At 35.3% G+C, this 23,218-nt stretch overlaps 1 protein-coding gene across 3 annotated transcripts in view; it reads left to right on the forward strand.

Moving 5' to 3' along the window:
• The window catches only part of TBC1D23 (TBC1 domain family member 23), a 100,578-nt gene that overhangs the window by 30,334 nt on the left and 47,026 nt on the right, over positions 1–23,218 (forward strand). For all 3 annotated transcript variants that reach the window (XM_037834461.1, XM_037834471.1, XM_037834453.1), the window contains 8 exons: positions 8,432–8,543; positions 9,993–10,098; positions 11,354–11,558; positions 16,384–16,507; positions 19,345–19,469; positions 19,561–19,607; positions 20,440–20,543; positions 21,923–22,045. In XM_037834461.1, coding sequence (XP_037690389.1) covers positions 8,432–8,543; positions 9,993–10,098; positions 11,354–11,558; positions 16,384–16,507; positions 19,345–19,469; positions 19,561–19,607; positions 20,440–20,543; positions 21,923–22,045 — 946 coding nt within the window. The remainder of the gene's footprint in view (positions 1–8,431; positions 8,544–9,992; positions 10,099–11,353; positions 11,559–16,383; positions 16,508–19,344; positions 19,470–19,560; positions 19,608–20,439; positions 20,544–21,922; positions 22,046–23,218) is intronic.

The following is a 23,218-nucleotide window of genomic DNA, read 5'->3' on the forward strand; positions in this document are numbered from 1 at the left end:
AAACGTTGGGGTGCCACCCACACTCTGCCTCTCCAGGGCAAAGGCTCTCCCCAATCCCCGGGGACTGTGCTCCACCCTCTCTGGGGCCTGGGGTGGCAGCACACTCTTCATGAGCATGCAGGCAGAAGGACTGTGCTCTGCCTCTGGGGCAAACTCAGACCCTTTCCAAATGCGTAGGCTGCTCAGTTCTCCCTGCCCGAGACCTCTTAACTCCAGACCTGAATCTCCATGGCTCTGTCTTTAAAGACATTTTTCTTTCACTTTATTCCTCTGTCCCCTCCATTCCAGACTGGCCATGGCTCTGGCTATACAGTTCTCTCAAAAATCTCTTTGGCTTGGCATGAAGCACACAGGGGTCAAAACCATCAGACAATAGGAGTTTCCACAAATCCTTTCAGGGTAACTCTGTCTCCAATCCTGGCTTGTGCTGAAATGGCGGTTGGGTTCCATGTTTGGTCAAATCCTCACGTGGGGTGGTAGCTTCTGGGGTTCTACCCCCTGGAAGCTTAGAGTTTTCCAGACCATCAATTTCTGGTTTCTTTGTACCTAAGAGTTCAGTTCTACGTTTATCTCTTTCCGCTTGCATTTTACTATAAGCTGCAAGGAGAAGCCAGGCCACACTTGCAATATTTAGTGTCGAAATCTCTTCAGCTAAGTGTCGCAACTCATCGTTTTCAAATTCTGCCTTCCATCTGACACCAGGATACAATTTTGCCAGATTCTCTGCCACTTTAAAACAAGGATCGTTTTTCTTCCAGTTGGCAATGACACATTCATCATTTCTGCCTAAGACTTCGTCGGAAGTATCTTTCGAGTCCATATTTCTATCAACAGTCTCTTCAAGGCAGTCTAGGCCTTTTCCATCAGGCTCTTCACAATTCTTCCAGAATCTTCCCTTTATCCATTTAAAAAGCCATTCCAACATGTTTGATATTTGCAAGTTCAGCAGCACCCCACTTCTCTGGTACCAGAATCTGTTCCGGTTTGCTAATGCTGCCATTTTGCAAAATACCAGAAATGGATTGGCTTTTATAAAGGGGGTTTATTTGGTGAAAAAGTTACAGTCTTAAGGCCATAAAGTGTCCAAGGTAAGGCATCGACAGGGCACCTTCACTGAAGGATGGCCAGTAACATCCAGAAGAATCTCTGTTAGCTGGGAAGGCATGTGGCTGGTATCTGTCTGCTCCGGAGTTCTGGTTTCAAAATTGCTTTCTCCAAAATGTCAGTATCAGCTTCCAATGGCTGTCTTCAAAATGCCTCTGTAAGCTTCAACTCCTCTCCAAAATGTCACTCTCAGTTGCTCTCCACTCTTTCTCTTTGTGAGTTGTTTGTATGGCTCCAGTGATTTAATCAGACCCACCCTGAACGGGTGGTATAACACCTTCATGGAAATTATCCCATCAAAGTGTTGGCCACAGTTGATTGAGTCACATCTCCATAGAAACAATCAATAGGTTCCAACCTAATCAACACTGATACAGTCTGCCTCCACAAGATTGCATCAAAGATAATGGCATTTTAGGGGGCATAATACATCCAAACTGGCACACATAGTAAGTCTTATTTTCATTTCCTGTTTGGGGATACTGTGTATACAATTAAACAATCTTCAAAAATTTTGAAATTATGGGGAAAATAAGTTTTTAGAACATGTGGTTAGAATGAGGACAGACTTCAGAAAAAAGTTTAGAATATAATCAAGTTTTCCTAGTGACAGATCTTTCTGTAACTTTTTAAATTTTGGGAATTTACTTGCTTTTAAAATCATAGTTTTTCATATGATATAAAGAATGTTTTATTCAAAAACAGAAAATTTCTAATTTGATTTATTAATCTTAAAAGCATTTGGAAATGCATAGTTAATTTAGCAGTGCTTGAAAATTCACTAATTTTCCCTTAACATAACTTGCATTGTGAAACTCCTTCTATATGCTAGGATTTACCATTTGGTTGAGGAAGAAGAATCTAATTCAATAGCTAGCTGTCTATAAGCATTAAACTAATTCCATAGAAGTTTAGTCACAGTGTTTCCCTAGCTATAATTCTGAAGCAGCTTAGGTTGCAGTGTTTAGATTAGGTGATTTAGCCACAAAACATCAGGTGGGGGGAAATTTCGTTATGTTTTATTTAGGTTTTGAAAATGTCACTGGTAGATCATTGACAGTAACCTATGGTATTATATGTTACCTGTTAGTAGAATACAGCTGTTATAGTTTCAAAGTCACAGGGCCAGGAAGAGGTAGGTTTCTGTTTCTTTCTAACCCCCAAAGCTTTGTACTTGCTCTGTCCTGAAGAAAGACATTTTTTTTTTTATTTTTTTTTATAATGAATTTCTATTTTTATTTTTTAAGCATTTTTTTCTAAATAGAAATAGCTTTTTGAAAATATACAAATAGAATGTATTTTCTTTTTTAAAAAATCCCAATCTGAATTGGTATAAATAGGAAAGTGCAAATCTCACTTAATACTACTACTCAGAGGTAACCACTCTGAACATTGTGTTCTTTAGAATTTTTTCTATGCAAATAACCATGCCCGAATTTTTTAATTAACAGTTATATTACTTGGCTTTTCCAGTTAATTACACATCATAGATATGTTTCCAAGTCAATAAATACAGATTTTACATAATTGTTTCCAATGGCTGCACAAATTTCATGGCTACATCAAATTTATGTAAGCAGTCACCTATTGTTGGATATTTATTTCCGTGTGTGTGTGTGTGTGTGTGTGGTGTGTGTTTGGGTAATATTTCTCCACCATGTGGGTGAACCATAATTTACTTAAACATTTAGCTAGTTTTTTGTTTGTTTGTTTGTTTTGTGTGTGTGTGTGTTGTTTTTTGTTTTTTAATCTTCATTTTATTGAGATGTGTTCACATACCACACAGTCATACAAAACAAATCGTACATTCGATTGTTCACAGTACCATTACATAGTTATACATTCATCACCTAAATCAATCCCTGACACCTTCATTAGCACACACACAAAAATAACAGGAATAATAATTAAAGTGAAAAAGAGCAATTGAAGTAAAAAAGAACACTGGGTACCTTTGTCTGTTTGTTTGTTTCCTTCCCCTATTTTTCTACTCATCCATCCATAAACTAGACAAAGTGGAGTGTGGTCCTTATGGCTTTTCCAATCCCATTGTCACCCCTCATAAGCTCCATTTTTATACAGTTGTCTTTGAGATTCATGGGTTCTGGGTTGTAGTTTGATAGTTTCAGGTATCCACCACCAGCTGCCCCAATTCTTTAGAACCTAAAAAGGGTTGTCTAAATTGTGCGTAAGAGTGCCCACCAGAGTGACCTCTCGGCTCCTTTTGGAATCTCTCTGCTACTGAAGCTTATTTCATTTCCTTTCACATCCCCCTTTTGGTCAAGAAGATGTTCTCCGTCCCACGATGCCAGGTCTACATTCCTCCCCGGGAGTCGTATTCCATGTTGCCAGGGAGATTCACTCCCCTGGGTGTCTGATCCCACGTAGAGGGGAGGGCAGTGATTTCTCCTTTCAAGTTGGCTTAGCTAGAGAGGGCCACATCTGAGCAACAAAGAGGCATTCGGGAGGAATGCATCTTAGGCACAATTATAGGGAGGCCTAGCCTCTCCTTTGCAGCAACCGTCTTCCCAAGGGTAAAACCTATGGTAGAGGGCTCAACCCATCAAACCACCAGTCCTCTATGTTTGTGGTCATGTTAGCAACCATCGAGGTGGGGTAGGCGAATACCCCTGCATTCTCCACAGGCTCCTCAAGGGGGCACTGCATATTTTTTTCCCTTTTTTTTTTTTTAACTTTTCTTTCTTTTTTAAATCAACTGTATGAAAAAAAAAAATAAAAAAAAAACATACAATAAAAGAACATTTCAAAGAGACCATAATAAGGGAGTAAGAAAAAGACAACTAACCTAAGTTAACTGCTTTACGTCCAACCTGTTCCTACTTTACCCCAAGAAAGTTACCTAATACAGCAACATTTCTGTGAACTTGTTCCTACTTTATCCATCAGAAATTAACAGACCATAGTCATTCCTGGGCATCCCCAGAACGTTAAATAGCTTATCTGTTCTTCTTGGATTATTGTTCCCCCTTCCTTGAGACATTTATTTTTAATGCTTACTGGAATAAATAGATGAGGCCTACTTTTCTATTTGAAGACCTTGGCTGAATATTTAATGTATTTCCATCAACCTTTAGCTTTCGAAGTCAGGAAATTGCCCTTATTCAGATTTAAAAACCACACCCCCCACCAGATATGCATTTTGCTTTTGTATGTTAGAATTGTATTGCTTGTAGAGAGTAGAAAGAGACTTGGTTTCCGGGAAGGAAAATTCTGTTTGAGAGCTAAATGCCATAGTTCTCTAATTTCTATCTCTGCTTGATCCTTTTATGAATTATTTCTTTGCCGTTTTCAGTGCTTTTTATTACTTTTACAAGCAGTTTTAATGTTGAAGGTCTGATAAATGAATTGTTTGAATGCCTTGTTCAGAATAATTTTTAATTCCTTAGGTTTGTTAGAAGTGCCTTTTACTACTTAAGATGTAGGTAGCATTTTCTGGTCTCCACAGGAGCAGTTGCTCATGGTCATATTGCTGGAAACCACGTTTGTGGTTCCCCAGGGTCAGCATCAAAGAATCCAGCAGCAGCTGTATCAACAGAGATGTACTTGTTTTTACATTATTGTAATTTTAAAATTACTTTGAGGATTGGGCATTTTGCCCCTAAATACTAGCTTTGTTTTCTGGAATAGTAAGCAGTTTGGAAAAGCTGCTTCAAAGGAAACTGAGGATTTTGCACTGAAAAATGCAAAAATTCTAGTTTTTCATTTATTTGGTTAAAGAATTCTGTTTCATTAAATGGTGTTTTTATTTCCTTGTTTCATTTACACATACAATCATTTAAAAATATGTTATATATTAACCAAAGATTTATTTAAATGTTCTTTGTTTCATTGTCACAAACAGTCCTTTGAATTCTAACAGGCTACCTTGTACATTTTGGCCAGAATAGAATAGATAATCCCAGTCTTTAACAACAGGCCTGAACTATGTCTCATCAGTGGCCTTAAAATCTCTTTCCCTCTGTGCCAGTTTGAATGTATTATGTCCTCCAAACACCATTATCTTTGATGTAATCTTCTGTGGGCAGACTTATCAGTGTTAATTAGACTGTAATTCTTTGAGTGTTTCCATGGAATGTGCCCCATCCAACTGTGGGTGATGACTCTGATTAGATATTTCCATGGAGGCATGGCCCCACCCATTCAGGGTGGGCCTTGATCAGTGGAACTATATAAATACGCTGACAGGCAGAGGGAACTCAGTGCAGCTGTGAGTGATGTTTTGAAGAGGAGCTTCAGCCAAGAGGGACACTTTGAAGAAAGCACAGGAGCTGCAGATGAGAGACAGTTTGAAGACAGCTGTTGAAAGCAGACTCTTACTCTAGAGAAGCTAAGAGAGGACAAAAACCCCAAGTGCAACTAAGAGTGACATTTTTGAGGAACTGCAGCCTAGATAGGAACGTCCTGGGCGAAAGCCATTTTGAAACCAGAACTTTGGAGCAGACACCAGCCATGTGCCTTCCCAGCTAACAGAGGTTTTCCGGACACCATTGGACATCCTCCGGTGAAGGTACCTGATTGTTGATGACTTACCTTGGACACTTTATGGCCTTAAGACTGTAACTTTCTAACCAAATAAACCCCTTTTATAAAAGCCAATCCATCTCTGGTATTTTGCATTCTGGCAGCATTAGCAAACTAGAACACCCTCCCTTTCTCTTACAATACTTTCATGACTATATAGCAAAAGAGCAAAAATATATTTCGTGTGGCTACTAGTTACCTTCTTGTTCAAAGGTGTTTCAGTTTGGTAAAGCTGCCAGAATACAGTATACCAGAAATGGGTTGGCTTTTAACAATGGGGATTTATTAAGTTATAGTTTACAATTCCAAGGCCATGAAAATATCCAAATTAAGGCATCAAGAAGAGGATACCTTCTCTGAAGAAAGGCTGCTGGCATTCAGGGTTCTTCTGTCAGGTAGCAAGATGCATGGCTGACATCTGCTGGTTCTTCGCTCCCAGGTTTTGTTGCTTTCAGCTTCTGATTCCAGTAGCTTTCTCTCTGAGGATCTGTGTGTCTGTCTCCAAGCTCTCTCTCAATGTGTCTGCCTTTTATCCTCTCATAAAAGGCTCCAGTAAAGAATTAAGACCCACCTTGAATGGGCTGGGTCACATCTCAGTTGAAACAAACTAATCAAAATGTCCTACCCACAAAAGGTCTGTCCCCACAGGGATGGATTAAAAGAACATGGCATTTTCTAGGGTACTTAACAGCTTCAATCCAGCATAATAGGTGTTTGTAGTAGAAGACTTTTAAATTTGATTAAATTTTCTGTTGAATATGATCCCAAATGATCACATATTCATTTAATACCAGTGCTGGTTTGTGTATGTTATGTTCCCCAGAAAAAGCCATATTCTTTGATGCAGTCTTGTGTGGGCAGACATATTATTGTTGATTAAGTTGGAACATTTGGATTAGGTTGTTTCCATGGAGGTACACCCCACCCAACTGTGGGTGGTAACTCTGATTGGATAATTTCCATGGAGGTCTGGCACCGCCCATTCAGCATGGGCCTTGATTAGTTTACTAGAGCACTATATAAGCTCAGACAGAAGGAGCAAGCTTGCTACAGCTAAGATGGACACTTTGAAGAATGCATAGGAGCTGAGAGAGGAACTGTAGTTGACAGAGTCATTTTGGAGATGGCCTTTGAAAGGAGACTTTTGCTCCAGAGAAGCTAAGAGAGGACAAACGCCCCAAGAGCAACTGAGAGTGACATTTTGGAGAGAAGCTGAAGCCTAGAGAGGAACGTCCTGGGAGAAAGCCATTTTGAAACCAGAACTCTGGAGCAGATGCCAACCACGCACCTTCCCAGCTAACAGAGTTTTTCCGGACACAGTTGGCCATCCTCCAGTGAAGGTGCCTGATTGTTGATGAGTTCACCTTGGACACTTTATGGCCTTAAGACTGTAACTTTGTTACCAAATAAACCCCCCTTTATAAAAGCCAATTCATCTCTGGTGTTTTGCATTCTGACAGCATTAGCAAACCAGAACAATAGCATTCCCTTAAGAGGGCAACCCTGTATGAAATTAATATATTATATCTTAGAGTCCTAATAAATAAGAGTTTACATTATCTTACTGAGGGAATGAGGAATGTCAAAATAATTTTTTCCTTAGAACCAGAAAAATATGACAAAATCCTGGTTTCCTGATTCCTAATAGATGCTCTGCCTTTCAGACTGCTTCAAAGAATTTTTGAAAATTGTCTGGCTGAGTTAGGGATTTTTTTTTATACAGAGTATTTATTTATAGTATACTAAAATTGTAAACAGTGAATGAAACTGCAACATTTATGAATTCTTAAGGATTAATTATTTTAAATGGCTGTTTTCTGAGTAAAAAAACAGTCCATAACCTTTGTGAAAGTTTTTTTAAATTATTTTAACCATATACAAATGAAAATTAAAAATGCATGTCCTACTTCCTTTTTTTCTTAAACATAGTAGACTCAACATAATTACTTGATGATTTACCTGATAATTACTTAAAATTTATGTGATGCTATGGTATCCTTATTTTGCTTTAATACATAGCATAGTGCTGCTATTAGAGCCTTTTTTGTTCCTCTACTATTTATTGAATAATATAAGCCAGGCACTGCTGTTGGCACTATATCTATATTTACTTTATTTTGAATAAGTTATGTATTAAATAGTCCCAGACTGCAGTGCTTTGAATTCTTGGCTGGATACTATGAGTTCTTCTTGCTGCTATCTAGCATAACGTTAGCATGAATCAGGAGCCACACTGTTGGAATTTCAGCCCTTACTCTACTACTTACTAAACTGTGACTGACCATAAGCTAATTTTATAACCTCTTTTTGCCCCAATTTTTGCATATGTAAACTGCATCCAATGATGTAACCTCATAGGGTTGTTGTGAGAGTTAAAAGAAGCCATGTAAAATGCTTAGAACAGTGCCTGGCACATAGTGTTATATGAAGTGTTAGTTGTCTTATGGCCTTAAGTACCAGTACCATGAGTAACTACTTGACTGTGACTTCACAATGCTGTCAGCCTGCTTGCCTGCCTCTGTCTTCTTTTTAAAGAAGAGGTGATCAAACTTGTTAGAACTAAATCTAAAATAAGAGTAAAGTGACTATGAAACCTGAGATTCCACTTTAAGAAAACAAAATATTTGTATGAATGCTGTGTATGCCTTGGTGTAAATACATTTCGACTGCTGAGAACATTTTTTTCTTTTAGACAGCCTTTAAGAAGCCGTGTTCATAAATGAATCCTGAATAAGAAAAAAATAAGAAGTTAAGTTTATCTTAATAAATAGGATTTGTTTTTTAGGGAAAAAGATCTTGAAGAAGCTCTGGAAGCAGGAGGTTGTGATCTTGAAACTTTGAGAAACATAATTCAAGGGAGACCACTGCCTGCTAATCTGAGGGCCAAAGTTTGGAAGGTAACTGAAAACTAAAACAAACAAAATGTAATTTCTTAAAAATAATGTGAAAGGAAAGTTTTATTTCCATGGGATTTAGTTGTAGAAGATTTTATTATTTTATGAACATACCACATCTAGAAAATTTGTCAAACAAAGCAACTTAATTAAACTGTGTGCTTCTATAGTGTTTGTTATATTTAATAGTAATTGTTTAGGTTTTGCAAGGTAATATTTTCTTTTGTAACTATTAGAAATGGTGTTTATGAAGATTGATGATATGGGAAAACACAACTGGTGAATAAAACAGAATATACAATTACAGATTTAAAAAAAGGAAATATGCCTATGGGAAATTTCCCTTTGCTTTATTTTCCTCTTTTCACATGTCCTCCACTGCACATTTTTAATTTTTTTTTATTTTAAATTAAAATTTCTTTTTGTGATTCTAAAAGAAATATAAAAGATAAAATAAAAATAGTCTGTCATTTACCGTCTATAATTAAGACATAATGATGTCTTGGTGCATATATCCTTTTATCTTTTTTTCCCCCTGCGTGCATATATATTTAACAGAAATAGAATTATAACTACACACAGAATTTTCTCAACTTTTTACTTTAGAAATTTAAAACACATACATAAGTAGATTGTACAATGAACCCCTGTGTATATATCATCCACCTTAAACTGTTACCAACATTTGGCCAATATTGTTTGATCAGTACACTCACCTGTTCTTCCCTCACCCCACCTGCTGAATTATTTTTAAGCAAATCCGTGGTAGCATATTTCATCTGGAAATACTTTATATGAGAGTCTAAAAGATAAAGACTCTTTTGGCCATAGTACCATTAAATACTTAAAAGAAGTTAACAGTAATTCCTTGATATCGTTACATGCTTTCCTTGATTTTCTCATAAATATATTTTTTTCAGATGATCTGTTTAAATAAGAATTATAGAAAACCTAGACATTGCATTTGGTTGATATGTCACTTAGGATTCTTTTAATCAGTGTAATGTCTTTTTACATGCTTAAAAAAAATCTTAGAAAATAGCATGAACATTTTCCCAATTATTAAGCATTCTGTATAATTTTTAATTGCACATGGTAGATACACTTTTCCTTTGCAATACATTATATTATGTTGCTTTCATATTTTAAAAAACAACATGAAAGATTGTTGTTTGAAATAATTTACATATTTTGCGAAATTCATTCTGTTATTGAATTGAACTGAAGTGGTAAAATCTAATTCAGAAGATATTTGAAGTAATTCTCTTGGTCCTTTGGGATGTGACCAAGAGATCAACATTTGGTGGGGTATAGGTATATTACTTTGTAATCTTTACAGCATGTGTTTATTATACCTAAATTCAGTCCCTTCCATTATACAACATATTTTCCAAGAAAGAGAAATAACATATGAAGCTAGTTGCTTTTTTTTAAAAAATATCTTTCTTCCAGATTGCTCTAAATGTTGCAGGAAAAGGTGATAGTTTGGCATCATGGGATGGTATTTTAGACCTGCCAGAACAAAATGCTATTCACAAAGATTGCCAAGAGCTTATTGGTAAGTTTAATAATTGTCTCTAACTGTGCAAAACTTCAGAAATACTAATTTTTGGGTAGGGACATCATGCTTTATTAGAATTACTGGTTATAATTTGGGATATGTTGAGTTTGTAAGGGGCTTATAAATAGTTTTAGAGCTTTTCTTTTGAAATTCTTATGCAGTGGCTCTAAAAATCTTAAGAAAAACAACCTGGTTATACTGTTTCTGTTTCATTATGTTTGATTCTTTACATTATAATTTTTTTGCAGTTTTAAATTTGGTTTTTGTATACATCTGTATGCTTGTATACAGTCCTTAAATTAAAGGGGGCTGTGTTCCAGAAGCCTATCTGTAAATCATAGGTCATGATATGCTGTAGCAAAACTGGTGTAAATTGTGGGTGATTTGGTTTCTAACCACTCCTTCAGTCTATTTCGATTGATAATATAGATTAAATTAATTCAGCGTTTATTTCTCTTTTAGTTCATCTACAGCCTGTTGATATCTTTTTCTTTCTTTTATCATAATATTTTAGTTAAATTATTGGTTAAATAGGCTTTTGTATATCAAGCCACAACAAAAATATTACTGCCAATCTGGGCAAAGGGAAGGGAGTTTGGTGGCAGAGAATGGTCTCTTTCCCTCCCCTTGCCAGAGCTCTGGTGGCAGTTGTCCATCAGGAGGTAGATAAAAATCTGTTGTTTAGAAAATAGTTTTTTGCTTTCCAGGAATATGGGTCATCCCATCTTTGCCTACCTCTCTACTTTCAGGCTGGCTATTCTTATGCTTAGCGTATATATATGCTGTGTGTGTGTGTGTGTGTGTGTGTGTGTGTGTATCTGTTCTGTGTGTGTGTATATATATATATGCTAAGCATAAGAATAGCCATATATGCATATATATATATATATGTTGAATACTGATAGTAAATATTGTTCCTTTCCTTTCTTTCTCAGTGGACTAGATAAGAAAACACAGACTTAAATGAAACTGATTGTTATTCTTAATTTTCTTTTCTTTAAACAACTGTCTTGCTAAGGTTAAACAAGATCTAAAGAGCTTTGAAAATTACATTTTTTTCTTGGGTTTTGAATCTGTGAGCCATTGATTACTGAAATAAGTATATGGAAAAATGTGCTTTCATATAGTTTGACTTTTCTCCTTATAATGCTGCTATAAACACATTAATAGTATTGTATATTTGTAAACAAGTTTTATGTCCAATAACTGAACCTCTAAAAGAACCTTGTTAACTTTGATACCTATTATCTAGATCAGCTTTCAGTGCCAGAGGAGAAGATAGCAGAATTACTTTTGGATATTGAATCTGTAATTACCTTCTATTGTAAATCACGTAACATTAAATATAGCCGATCTCTTAACTGGATACATCTACTCAAACCGTTGGTGCATCTTCAACTGCCACGCAGCGATTTATACAACTGCTTTTATGCTATCATGAATAAGTACATTCCCAGGTAAAATATAATTTAGTTATTATGATTTTTAAAAGTGAATAAAGAGCTAGTTTGCTTTGAACTGAAGTTGTTGGGTTTACTTTGGTGGTAAAGTAAAAGGCACAGATAATTTTTAAGGTTGTTTGGACCATAATAAGTATTTGACTTTATTTTTATGGTTGTAAATGTATTTTAAAGGATATTTTAGTTAAGAATTTATGCTCCTAGAGTTTATTCAGTTGACATTTCTATTTTAATTTCTTTACTTGTAAAATAAAAATAACATCAAAGTGTCTGAGTGAAAAGTAAAATTTTTGGAGTGCTACTTTATGTGAGATGCTGAGTATGGAGGATTGGAGCTGTATGTACCCTGGAAAGAAACATGTTCTTAAAGTTACTCCATACCTGTGGGCATGAACTCATTGTAAGTAGGATCTTTTGATGAGGTTACTTCATTTAAGGTGTGTCCCACCTCAGTCAGATGTGTCTTAATCCTATTACTGGAGTCCTTTATAAGTGAAATGAAATTCAGACAGAGAAGGAAAGCCACAGAGGAAGCAGCCAGATGCTGAACGTCAACGGAAGCTGGAAGAGAAGGGAGAAATCAGGAGATGCCACCGTGTGCCTTGCCATGTGATGGGCTAAGGACCAAGGATCACCAGAAGCCAGCCCCAGAAAACCAGTCTTAGGGAAGAAAGCATCACCTTGATGATACCTTGATTGGGACTTTCTTTTAGATTCAAAACCATGAACTAATAAATTCCCATTGTTCAGCCTGACCCATTTCATGGTGTTTCATTGAGCAGCCCAGGAAACTAAAATACTAGGGTTATAGCTTGGAACATAGTCATAGAAATACAGGCATTGAACAAAGAATTGTAAGTGTGCTGAATATTAGGAAAATGAAATGTAGAGTGCATTGGGAATGTGTAATGGGGGTATCTAACTTAATGTGGAGATTAGGGACAGCATCCCTGGACAAGTAAGTTGAGACCAGATAGATGTGTAGGAGATTGTGGTTGGGGTGAGGGAAGTTGGTGGGAGGCACTAATGAGACTAAAAAGAATTCTTGTAGTTCCCAGTGCTGTGGATCAGATACTCAAAATTTTAGAGCCAAAAGGAATTTTAAATGTAATCTGGATCAGTGATTAGGCTGCACAACCTTACTGTATATTATAATCATTTCAAGGAGCTTTCAAAAATCCTGATGTCAGTTTCCACACCTCATTAAATCAAAATCTCTTGGGGATGGGACTAAGGCATCAGTGTTTATTTAGGGGTTACAAATTGTGCAGCCAAGGAAGAGAACTGCTATTTGGGATCTTGGTAATTAAATGGCTGCTATTTTTAAATACTTTCTATTTGATAACACTAAGCCAGCTCTAGGTGCTTTGTATAGTTTCTCATTTAAACAAGTCCCTTAATGTAGTTATCTGTGATTTACAACTATGGAAATTGAGGCAAAGAGTGAAATTAAATTACTTGTCAGGATTGCACTCTGGTGTATGACTAAGTCAGGATTTGAACCTAAGCTTGTATAGACACCTGTACTTTACATCTGGTTCTTTACCCTTGTTGTGCCGTAGAATCAAATGAAGAACTTTTTTTTCTTTTTCTTTTTCTTTTCCTTTTTCCTTTATTGAGATAATTTAGATACCATAAAATTTACCCTTTTAATGTGTACAGTTCAGTGGATTTTAGAATAGAGTTGTTTGATCATCACCACAATCAATTTTAGAACATTTTTATCACCACAGAAGGAAAAGCTGAACCCATTAACATTCACTCTCCATTTATCCCCAACACTCCCAACTCGCGGTAACTACTGATTTACTTTCTGTCTCTAGGTTTGCTTATTCTGCACATTTCATGTAAATAGAATCATACTGTATTGGTTTCTTTCAGTTAGCTTAGTATTTTCAAGGTTCATCAATATTGTAGCATATGTCAGTATTTCATTTCTTTTTATTGCTGAATAACATTACTGTATGGATATACCATAGTTTTATTTATCCATTCATCAGTTGATGGACATTTGTTGATTTTTTTCCACTTTTTGGTTATTATGAATAATGCTGCTGTGAACCTTCATGCATAAGTTTATATAGGGATGCATGTTGTTATTTCTCTTGAGTATATACCTAGGAATGGAATTTGTGGCTCATATGGTAATTCTATGTTTAACCTTTTGAGGAATTGCCATACTTTTCCATAGCAGCTGCACTGTTTTACATTCTCATCATGAATGTATGAGGGTCCCAGTTTCTCCACATCCTTGTGAACATTTATCTTCTTGATTATATTGGGTGTAAAGTGGTATCTCATTGTGGTTTTCATTAGCATTTCCCTGATGTCTGTGATGTTGAGTATCTTTTCATGTGTTTATTCCCAATTTGTATATCTTCTATGGAGGAATGTGTATTCAGTTGAAGAACTTTCCAAAATGAAATTTCAAATATAGACTGGATAGAGCTAGGCATAGGTATTTTTCTAAAGCTCCCTAGGTGATTCTGATATACCCCTGGGTGGAGAACCTTTGTTCTTGGGAGCCATGCTGCTTCATGTGAGGAAAACAGACCCAGAGATGCCAGAAGAGAGACTGTCATGGCACAGCTGAGACGAGAATCCATATTTAGAAGTCATTCTGTTATACTAGGTTTCTCAACCGATATTTTAGCTCTTCTTACTGGCCATCTCTCATCTCCCAGAGCTAGCTGACATGTGTCCCACCTTTTTCTCTAGGGAATGGTGGTACCAGCAGGTGAGAATAGGAGAGGTTTTACATTAGGGTGTAAAATACAATGTATTGTCTGGTTCCTCCATACTGTTTCCATGAGTTCCACATGTAACATAGCACTCCAACCAGGTTCAGCATTAATGTCCCTGGACATGCTACTAAAGTCCCATGACATGCTACTAAGAACTCCGTTATAACATATGTGCTTAGTGCACAAATTCAAATATAGCATAGGTAGAATCTGTAAAGCACAGTGCCTTGTCTTAAAAAGTAACTTTGCAGTACACAAATATTAAATGAATAGATAGTGTTGTAATGGCAAACTTCCAGAGAGCCACCCTTTTTCAAAAGGGATGAAAGTAGTGTCTCTTTTCTGGGGTTGTTTTTGAAGATGAAATGAGATAACTTATTACAGTGCTTCTTACAGTCCCTAGTACATAGTATTCCCTCAATAAATATTGACTTTTATTATGATGACCTGTGCTTTGAGCTGTGAAAAGTTTTTGCATATTAATTAGATATATTCTTGCCTTGTTTCCTTGTGTTTAGCAGCATGCACTTGAATACAAAAGCTTACTGGGATTAAGTTTACAATTAGTGGCTGAGGATCTGGTGAAGCCTACTGGTCTAAAGAAGATTGAGTTAGTCATCACCTTGTCCATATTAATACTATACTTTAACCAAACAACCAAGCTGTCTGGAAATAAGTTTGCAATACTGTTTTTTTTTTAATGTAGTGATTAAAAAGTAACTGTTAATCTCCCTATATCCAGTGAGATCCTTCTACCAAAAATCTTATGTCTTTTGAGAGATTCTCTTTCCATGTAGTAACCCAATTAAGTTTTGTGGTATTACAGACATGGACATATTACAGTGAATTAATGTGAATACAAAAATACCTAAAAAATTTTCTAGGCACAAAATATTTTCTAAGAGGGCTGCTTAAGTGGAAGTTGTAAGATAAGGCTTCTGAGTTTAAGGTCAGGGACTGAGAGTAGGAAGAAGGAAGCGGCTTGCTTCTGAAGGGGTGGGCCTAGTGCATGGACCAGCTCTGGGCCTGTCTCAAAGGATTGTCCTCTTTGGGCTCAGATGTTAGGGTACCTGGGTGTGGGGGAAGTTCATTGTTCTGACCAGGGCTATGTGTGGCTTCTTTTATGCTGGATAGAGGTGCTTTCTTAAAGTTGAGTAGGCTCAGATAGAAACTGCAGGGAATCTATGGCCCAAAATGCATCCTTATGTCTTTAATAATATTTTCTATTTCAAAATAAAGTCTCTGGCAGTGAAAATTGAAGTTTGTTTTTTTTAAAAAAATGGTGGCGTATATCCTTGGTGCTTTTTACTTTAAAGCAGTGTTACATTCAACTTTCCCATTTTACTTTCACAATAACCCTTTAAAGGTAAAACAGTTATTCAGTAAGATGAGTGATTACATAGTTGCCATCACTGGGTGAGTGCAGTATTTGGCAGTTCCTGGAATTCACTCTGAGCACTTGATACCTAGGCCACCTTGTTAGCGTCAAAGGCTCTGGTTTCACTATTCTGAAGTGTTCATGTGTAGCCATTTCAGACTTGTACCTTTCCAAAGGCCACGAGACACGTGATACCATTACAGATTTAAAAAAAAAGCAGATGTGAGAACCCACTCAATATATTGAGTATATTAATTGTAGAGCTATCCTGAAGTGTTCCTAGGAGTTTTCTTTTATTTGGCAGGAAAGAAGAGGTCTGCACTTTTATCAGGACCCTCCAGATCTTCCTTTAGGATCCCTAACATCAAAATACTTGATTGATCCTACTGTTTTCAGTGATCCTGTAGTCTTCTCACTTGAGTGCTGCCTAGATTCACCTGGAAAGAATCCCCCTAAAGAGGCTGTAGACCTATTGTTTCTACAAACTTTATGTCAAGTCAGGTGTATTAAAGGCAAGTCAGGTATATTAAAGGTGTTAGTGAGAGTGCCCTGCCTGGTTTTATCAGATAGCCTTGCTGTGAATGCTGCCTAGTTCATGTGTTCTGGAGGTGGGGAGAGGTGGTATTGCAGGAGGGTTCGTTACTGATGTGAACATTTCTGACCTATTGATGCAAGAAATCGTGCTTCTCTTATCTTCTAGGGATTGTTCCCTGAAGGGGAGACCATTTCATCTCTTCCGATTACTCATCCAATACCATGAGCCTGAGCTTTGTTCTTTTCTTGATACAAAGAAAATTACTCCAGACTCCTATGCACTCAACTGGGTAATAAAGTGAAAGTAGGAACACTTAATGAAAACTAGATTTCTGTAAAACTGTTACTAGGTTTTTTTTTCCCTCCGAGAGAAACAAGAAAAGTGCTAAATTATAGACTTTTACATATTTATACCAGATGAATAAAATTATTTGTATTTCAGAATACATTTTGGGCTTTTCTCGTAGGTTAGTCAGTTGTATTATATTGATATGAAGTTTAGCCTTTTTGTTGTTTTATATGTGTGTGTATATATATATATATATATATATATATATATATATATATGCACTTCAGTTCAGTTTAACTTTGTATGAGTAAATTGGTGGTGGTTTATATAAGAATTGGTATACAATCATGAGGAAAATGAAGAATGTTATACAAATGATTATTACAAAAGAGTGTAAGTACATCTCAGTGCTTTTTAATTCTGTATTTGGATTTTCAATGGTAAGTTGTATTATTCTTGATGAGTGGTTCTCAAACTTATGGTCTCAGGACCTCTTACACTCTTAAAAATTATTTAGGATCCATTGTTTAAATGGGTTATATTGACATTTACCATTTGAGAAATTAAAACTAAAAATTTAAAATGTTCTTTTAAAAATAATAAACCAATTGAATATTATAAATTTTTTTTAATGAACAGTAACTATATTTCCCCCTCAAATTTAATGAGAATAGGAGCATTGTTTTATGTTTTTGCAAATCTCTTTAATGGTTAGCTAAATCATAGTCAGGTGGGTTCTCACATCTACTTTTTTTAAATCTGTAATGATATCACGTGTCTTGTGGCCTTTGGAAAATTCTTTTGTTTACTTGTGAGAGAATGAGAATGAAAAAGGCAAATAAAATTTAAGTAGTATTGGGTGTCAGAGACTCCCAGGGGTCCTCAGACCATACTTTGAGAACTGCTCTTCTAGCTGAACTTGAAGATCTTGCTAAAAGTTGGATGCCGAAAGAATATGTATTTAAAAATTAAACGTATTCCTTGGTCATGACTCACCCAAGTTTTCTTCAGGAAGAACCCCCTTTCTGCCACTTATTAACTGTGTGAGTTAAGACAAGTAACTCAGCCTCTGAACTTCAATTTCCTCATCTGTAAAATGGGAATAATTACAGTACCTATCTCAGATGATGATGGGATGAGTTAGCAATCAGAAAATGGTAATTAGAAAATCCTAACTGGTTTAGACTCTTGGTGCATTAAATCTCATACCTAAGTAGCCTATTTTTTAGTTCCTTTTTGGCTTCAACCTTGTCATGTTGAGTTAAAATAATAAAATACCTACAAAAGTATAGTTTCTCAGAGATTTATATGTTGCTGTTAAATTTGCTTATTTACGATAAAGCAAGAAACTATTATTCTTAAGCATTCTGATACTTACTCGAGGCCTTTCTGGTTACATCATTTTCTCTGCCTAGGAAATGCCATTTCTTTGCCAGAACTCTGACTTAGTACTCCATGCTGGTAGCAGGAGATTTTAACTGAGTACTAACAAACACAGCTGGTTTCTCTTTAATGCATGTTCCAGATAGTTTATTCTTGCTACCAGGATCATATCTATGAAATGAAAGTTTTGTTTTTTTTTTTTATCATAAGATGGAACAATCAAAACCGATCCTTAAACCTTGAGAACCAGTAACTTTAAGCAGTTCAGTGGTAGCTTTAGTTTAGTTAATGAGTTTTAAGTTTAAGATTGTATATTATGTTATTATGTATATTACTATTCTGTGTTCAGGTTTGCATCTTCTGATCTCTATTTGCAATAGTAATTTTTTAACCAACAAAAAAAAATTAGGTAGTAACATGTACAAGCCTTGTGGTCAAGTGTAATGGTGATTACATGGGTTGTGAGTCTTAGGTCTTTTTTCTGGTCCCAGCAACCACTACTCACTAGCTCTGTGCACTTGGACAAGTTATTTAATCTGAGCCTATTTCCTTACCTGTAAAATGGAGAGAAAAATGTGCACTTTACAAGCCTGTTGTGAGAATTAAAATAAAAGATAATTAATAAAAGATATGTGAAAGTAGTTTAATATACCTGGAACAAAATATGTACCAAATGTGTGTGTTCCCAGTAGCTTCCTTTAAATTTTTAAATTTAAAAGTGTTTTAAATTTAAACCTCTAGGTGGAGTAGTCTCTGTATCTTACAATCTTACAATAGTTAAAAGATCTAAAAATATCATTGAGCTCATGCAATTTAAAACACAATTGAGTTCTAAAGAAGCTTATAAATTAACAGTTCTTTTATTTGAAATGTTAAAACCATAGAGCTTCTAAACCCTATTGAGGGATGTGAATGATGTATCATCTGTTTCAGGTGATGTACAAGTAACTTTGGGAGCAATTCACATTTTTTGGGGTCATTAAATGTGTAGTGTTCTTAACTTAAATTACCATGTTTGATCCTCACAATTACCTTGTAAGTACTGTGCTGTTATTAGTAATAATTGTATTAGTTACCCTTTATAGAACTCTATGGGTAATTATGCTCATTATGCTATGACAAATAGGTGCTAATTACTTTAGATATTTTAGGTTATTTCTCTTTTTACAACAGTAGTAGAGATGGGTAGTAGTATTCCTTTTTTTTTTTTTACAGAAGTAGAAATGGAAGCTTAAAGAGGTTAAGTGATGTGTCCCAAGTCACACAGCTAGTAAGTGGCTGCGTTGTTCTTTGAATCCCTATGTTCCGCCTTTAGATTACATATACTAAAATTAAGGTGCATATTAAATAATGACGTGCAGATAATTTAATATTATTCATGTACTTGCTTTAATGCTGTTAAAATACAAGTCAGTACCAAAGGTTTACGTTTCTCATTTCATTTCCTGGTTACAGCTTGGAAGCCTTTTTGCATGTTACTGTTCCATTGAAGTCACTCATGCAATATGGGATGGATATCTACAGCAAGCAGATCCATTTTTTATTTATTTTTTAATGTTAATAATCCTGGTTAATGCAAAGTGAGTATCACATACATTAGGTCTTTCTCCTCTCTTTTCTCAGGGTGCTTTGTTAATGTTTAACTCAGGTTCATTTGATTCCCTTTTACAGAGAAGTTATTTTAGCACAAGAGTCCGACAGTAAAGAAGTTGTTGTCCGTAAGTATAATTAAACATAGAGAAAACATTTTTAATCACTTAATCTCACTGAAATTCCATTTCCTTGTCCATACATTTAGGAGATTAGTCTAGAAGAGCTCTGATGTTCATTTCAACCTAAAATTCTGTAAAAATACTTTCCATGTACAGACTTTAAAGGCTATTTCCCTGAATTCACCATCCTTATTCATTCCTTCATGTCTTTTCACTCTTCCATTCTTTTCCATATACTCTTTCTTTGGTTTCAAAGTTCGGATAGAATGACTTCCACTCCCCCTCACCACCCCTCCTTAATTTACCTTTCAATACTCAGTTTACATGATATTTCCATTGTGAAAACTTGGTCTGTCTTTTGGGTTCTCTCAACCTGGTGCCCATTCCCAACACGGAGATAGTTACTTCCTGTCTATATCGCCTGCCACTTTGTATGATCTGTATTATAGATTTTATCTCACAAAATCATAATTATTTATTTTTATGTTTCTCACATAAAGCGAAGTTTTTTATGTCAGGAACTCTTTCTTTGTCATTTTTTATTTCCTGGGGCCCTGTCACTGTATATGCTTATTGAATAAATAGAGTATTCTGGTCAGGGCTAATAAATTTTATTTGATTGCCTGATACCATTCACTTACAGCAGAATTGCATGAACAATTTCGGCTCCTATAGGGAAAGCTGCTTCTCCCTCAGCTGGCTTTAAAAGCCTCATTACTGAGATTCCGTTTACATAGTGTTATGTTGAAGATATTTCAGCTTGATACATAAATGATGTTCATTAATGTACTGTTTACTGAACAATTTTTAAAATGTCATATCTGTAATCACATTTCAGAGTTCTTGGAAAATACCCCATCCAGTTTGAATCTAGAAGATATAGAAGACCTTTTCTCTCTGGCTCAGTATTATTGCAGTAAAACTCCAGCATCGTTTAGGAAGGTATAAGACAAAAAATTCAGTGCTTCACATTTTATACATTGTTTCATTGTTTTACTTTGTATCCACTTCAGTTGAAAGACTCAAGGGTTTTTCGGTTTTTTGTGTGTGTGTTATAGTTTTGTGTGATTTTTTTTTTCATTGTCAAGTACCCTTCCTAGTGGAGGAACAGACAGATTAAAGAGATAGAATGTAAATAGGCTAGGAATCACCGCACCTCTATTCTGAACATTGTAGTTATTTCTGATCCTAGGAAAATTTGACAGATATTTCTCCAATTAGTGCCTTCTTCACTTTAAAAATTGTAATAATGAAAAACCAGTGAAGGATGTGTAGTTATGCCTCCTTTATTTGTGGTCAGCCTTATACAGCCTTATGATGTCAAGCTGTCTTATAAACAAAAAAGGGTCACTTAGCCCCGTGGACACCTAAAAGCTTCCTCAGACCAGGCAGGCACTTTCAAAAAAGGATACTAGATTTAGACGCAACAATTGTGTGAGCTCCAGAACAAAACTCCAAGAACCAAAAGCTAATAGTGGAAGAGGTACAGAAGTACTATTTATAAAGCAGAAAAGTTCATCTGTGATCTCAGGTGCCTATGAGAGCTTTATTGTGTTTTTATTTTTTTAAAGTATTCTGCCATAATAAAATTAAATTGTGTTCAGTATAGTGTGTTTCAGAAGGCAGGTAAGGAAAATCTTAAGAACATTGCCCATAAAAATAATTTATTAAAAAGAGATTTGTTTCTGGGGACTGACTTAAATTATTTTATTAATTGCATTATGTAGAGTACTTCTATTCCCAACAGTGTTGTATAAATCATATGGTGAGATAGTGGTTTAGGATACTGGGTGAAAAAGAAGTCTTTTTTCTTTTCAGTCTTAATTTTAATAGGAGCAGATTGTATTCTTCAGACAAAGTAAATCATCTCACTAGCAGTTGGTAGCTAGAACAGTGTGTGTGTGTGTGTGTGTGTGTGTGTTACATAATTTATACAATTCATTTTTGCAATATTTTTTGTTATTACATTAAAATATGAAAAGTTGTGAGCCATCATTTAAAAAATTTAATGTTTAACTATAGGAGAGAGTATAGAAAATAGTTTTGTAGAATTTTTTTTTTCTTTAAGTCTTTAATTTTGTGTGACCTCTGACAAGGACTTTTTCTTAAGTTTTTCATTTTGTGTGACCTCTGACAAGGACTTTGTATGTGGCATTTTTGTAGCTTTTAGCCTGTAAGATTTGAGATTATCTTATATTACATGATTCAAGGATGTTATGTGATTATTTTACCCTCGATCATGGTTTAATAAGAATATTTTTAGGAAGAAAAGTTTGATTTTGTTTTTTCTTCATAACATTTTAAAAATCTCTCTTCTACAGGATAATCACCATCTATTTGGTAGTACTTTGTTGGGAATTAAGGATGATGATGCAGATCTGAGCCAGGCTCTTTGTCTGGCTGTCTCAGTGTCAGAGATCCTTCAAGCAAATCAGCTCCAAGGGGTAAGTAAAGAAACCCACAGTTTGTCAGCGGGCTCACTCCTTTAAATGCAGGGAACCGTCGTTTCCTCACTGTTCATTTTGTGGCCATTTTGCTTTTTTGAATGACATGTTAAAGCATGTTCAGATAGTTTCTAAACTGCCAGCTTGTGTGTTTTTAGTTGTCAGCAATTTATTTTTGTCATTTTTTACACCAATTTTTATAAACTATCAAATCTTTTTTTCATATTTCAGGAAAGCAACTGAATGTGCATTGTATAAAGTACTTAAAAGGATACATTTACCATCTAAGAGTTACATTCTGAGGAGTTACACAGCTAATTTAATTATGTAATTTAGTACCATAAAGTGTATAGCAAAGGAGACTTGAGAAAATTTGATCATAATTTTCTACCTGTTGCTCTCTCCAAGAAAATCTAATAAGTCAGTTTGACCAGCAATATTTTTCACATATAGGCTCTTTATTACTACTGTTCCAACAGTTAACCATAGATACGAGCAGGTAACCGTGGAGATATATATATATATATTTGGAAGGAGGGATAGAGAAATGGACATGTGAAGACAGTCATTTTACAATAGATTGTTCTCAGTTGAACTTCTTAATATTTGTACTGGTTGTTCAGAATTTTTAAAAACCAACCATCTAACTTTTTTTCTTATTAGAATTAGTATTTAAAAACAAATGAAAACATGTAATCCTATTTAAAGAGACCCTTATGAACTTCTTCCTTTTAAACTGGCGTTGCATTTTTTACCCAATAGGAAAAGCATTTAATACTTGTGTGGCTTTAATTGTTGACAAGTTTGTGGACTTCTTTGAAGAAATAGGAATAGTATATCTAGATTTTAAAATATAGGTATATGGTTTTTTAAGTGCCTAACATGATACACATTTGAAAATTGTTTAATTCCAATATAATTCATCTCATAGCTCTGCCTCATATTCTAAGACTTTCCCATCAGGGACATTATGTAGAAAATGTTTTAACTGTTTAACGTGATTAAAATTATTTACGATAATTTCTTCTGTCTATGCAGATTGCGTTCTCTTAATTCTAAATGAGAGGAATTTTTTTATAGTCATGTTCTCTCTGTTTTACTTAATTGTTAATATTTTATTGTGTGATGGGAACCTCATGGCAAATTCCAGTATGTCAAATGTTTTACTCTTAG

Source organism: Choloepus didactylus, chromosome 1, assembly GCF_015220235.1.
Source record: "Choloepus didactylus isolate mChoDid1 chromosome 1, mChoDid1.pri, whole genome shotgun sequence".
NCBI classification, from domain to species: Eukaryota; Metazoa; Chordata; class Mammalia; order Pilosa; family Megalonychidae; genus Choloepus; species Choloepus didactylus.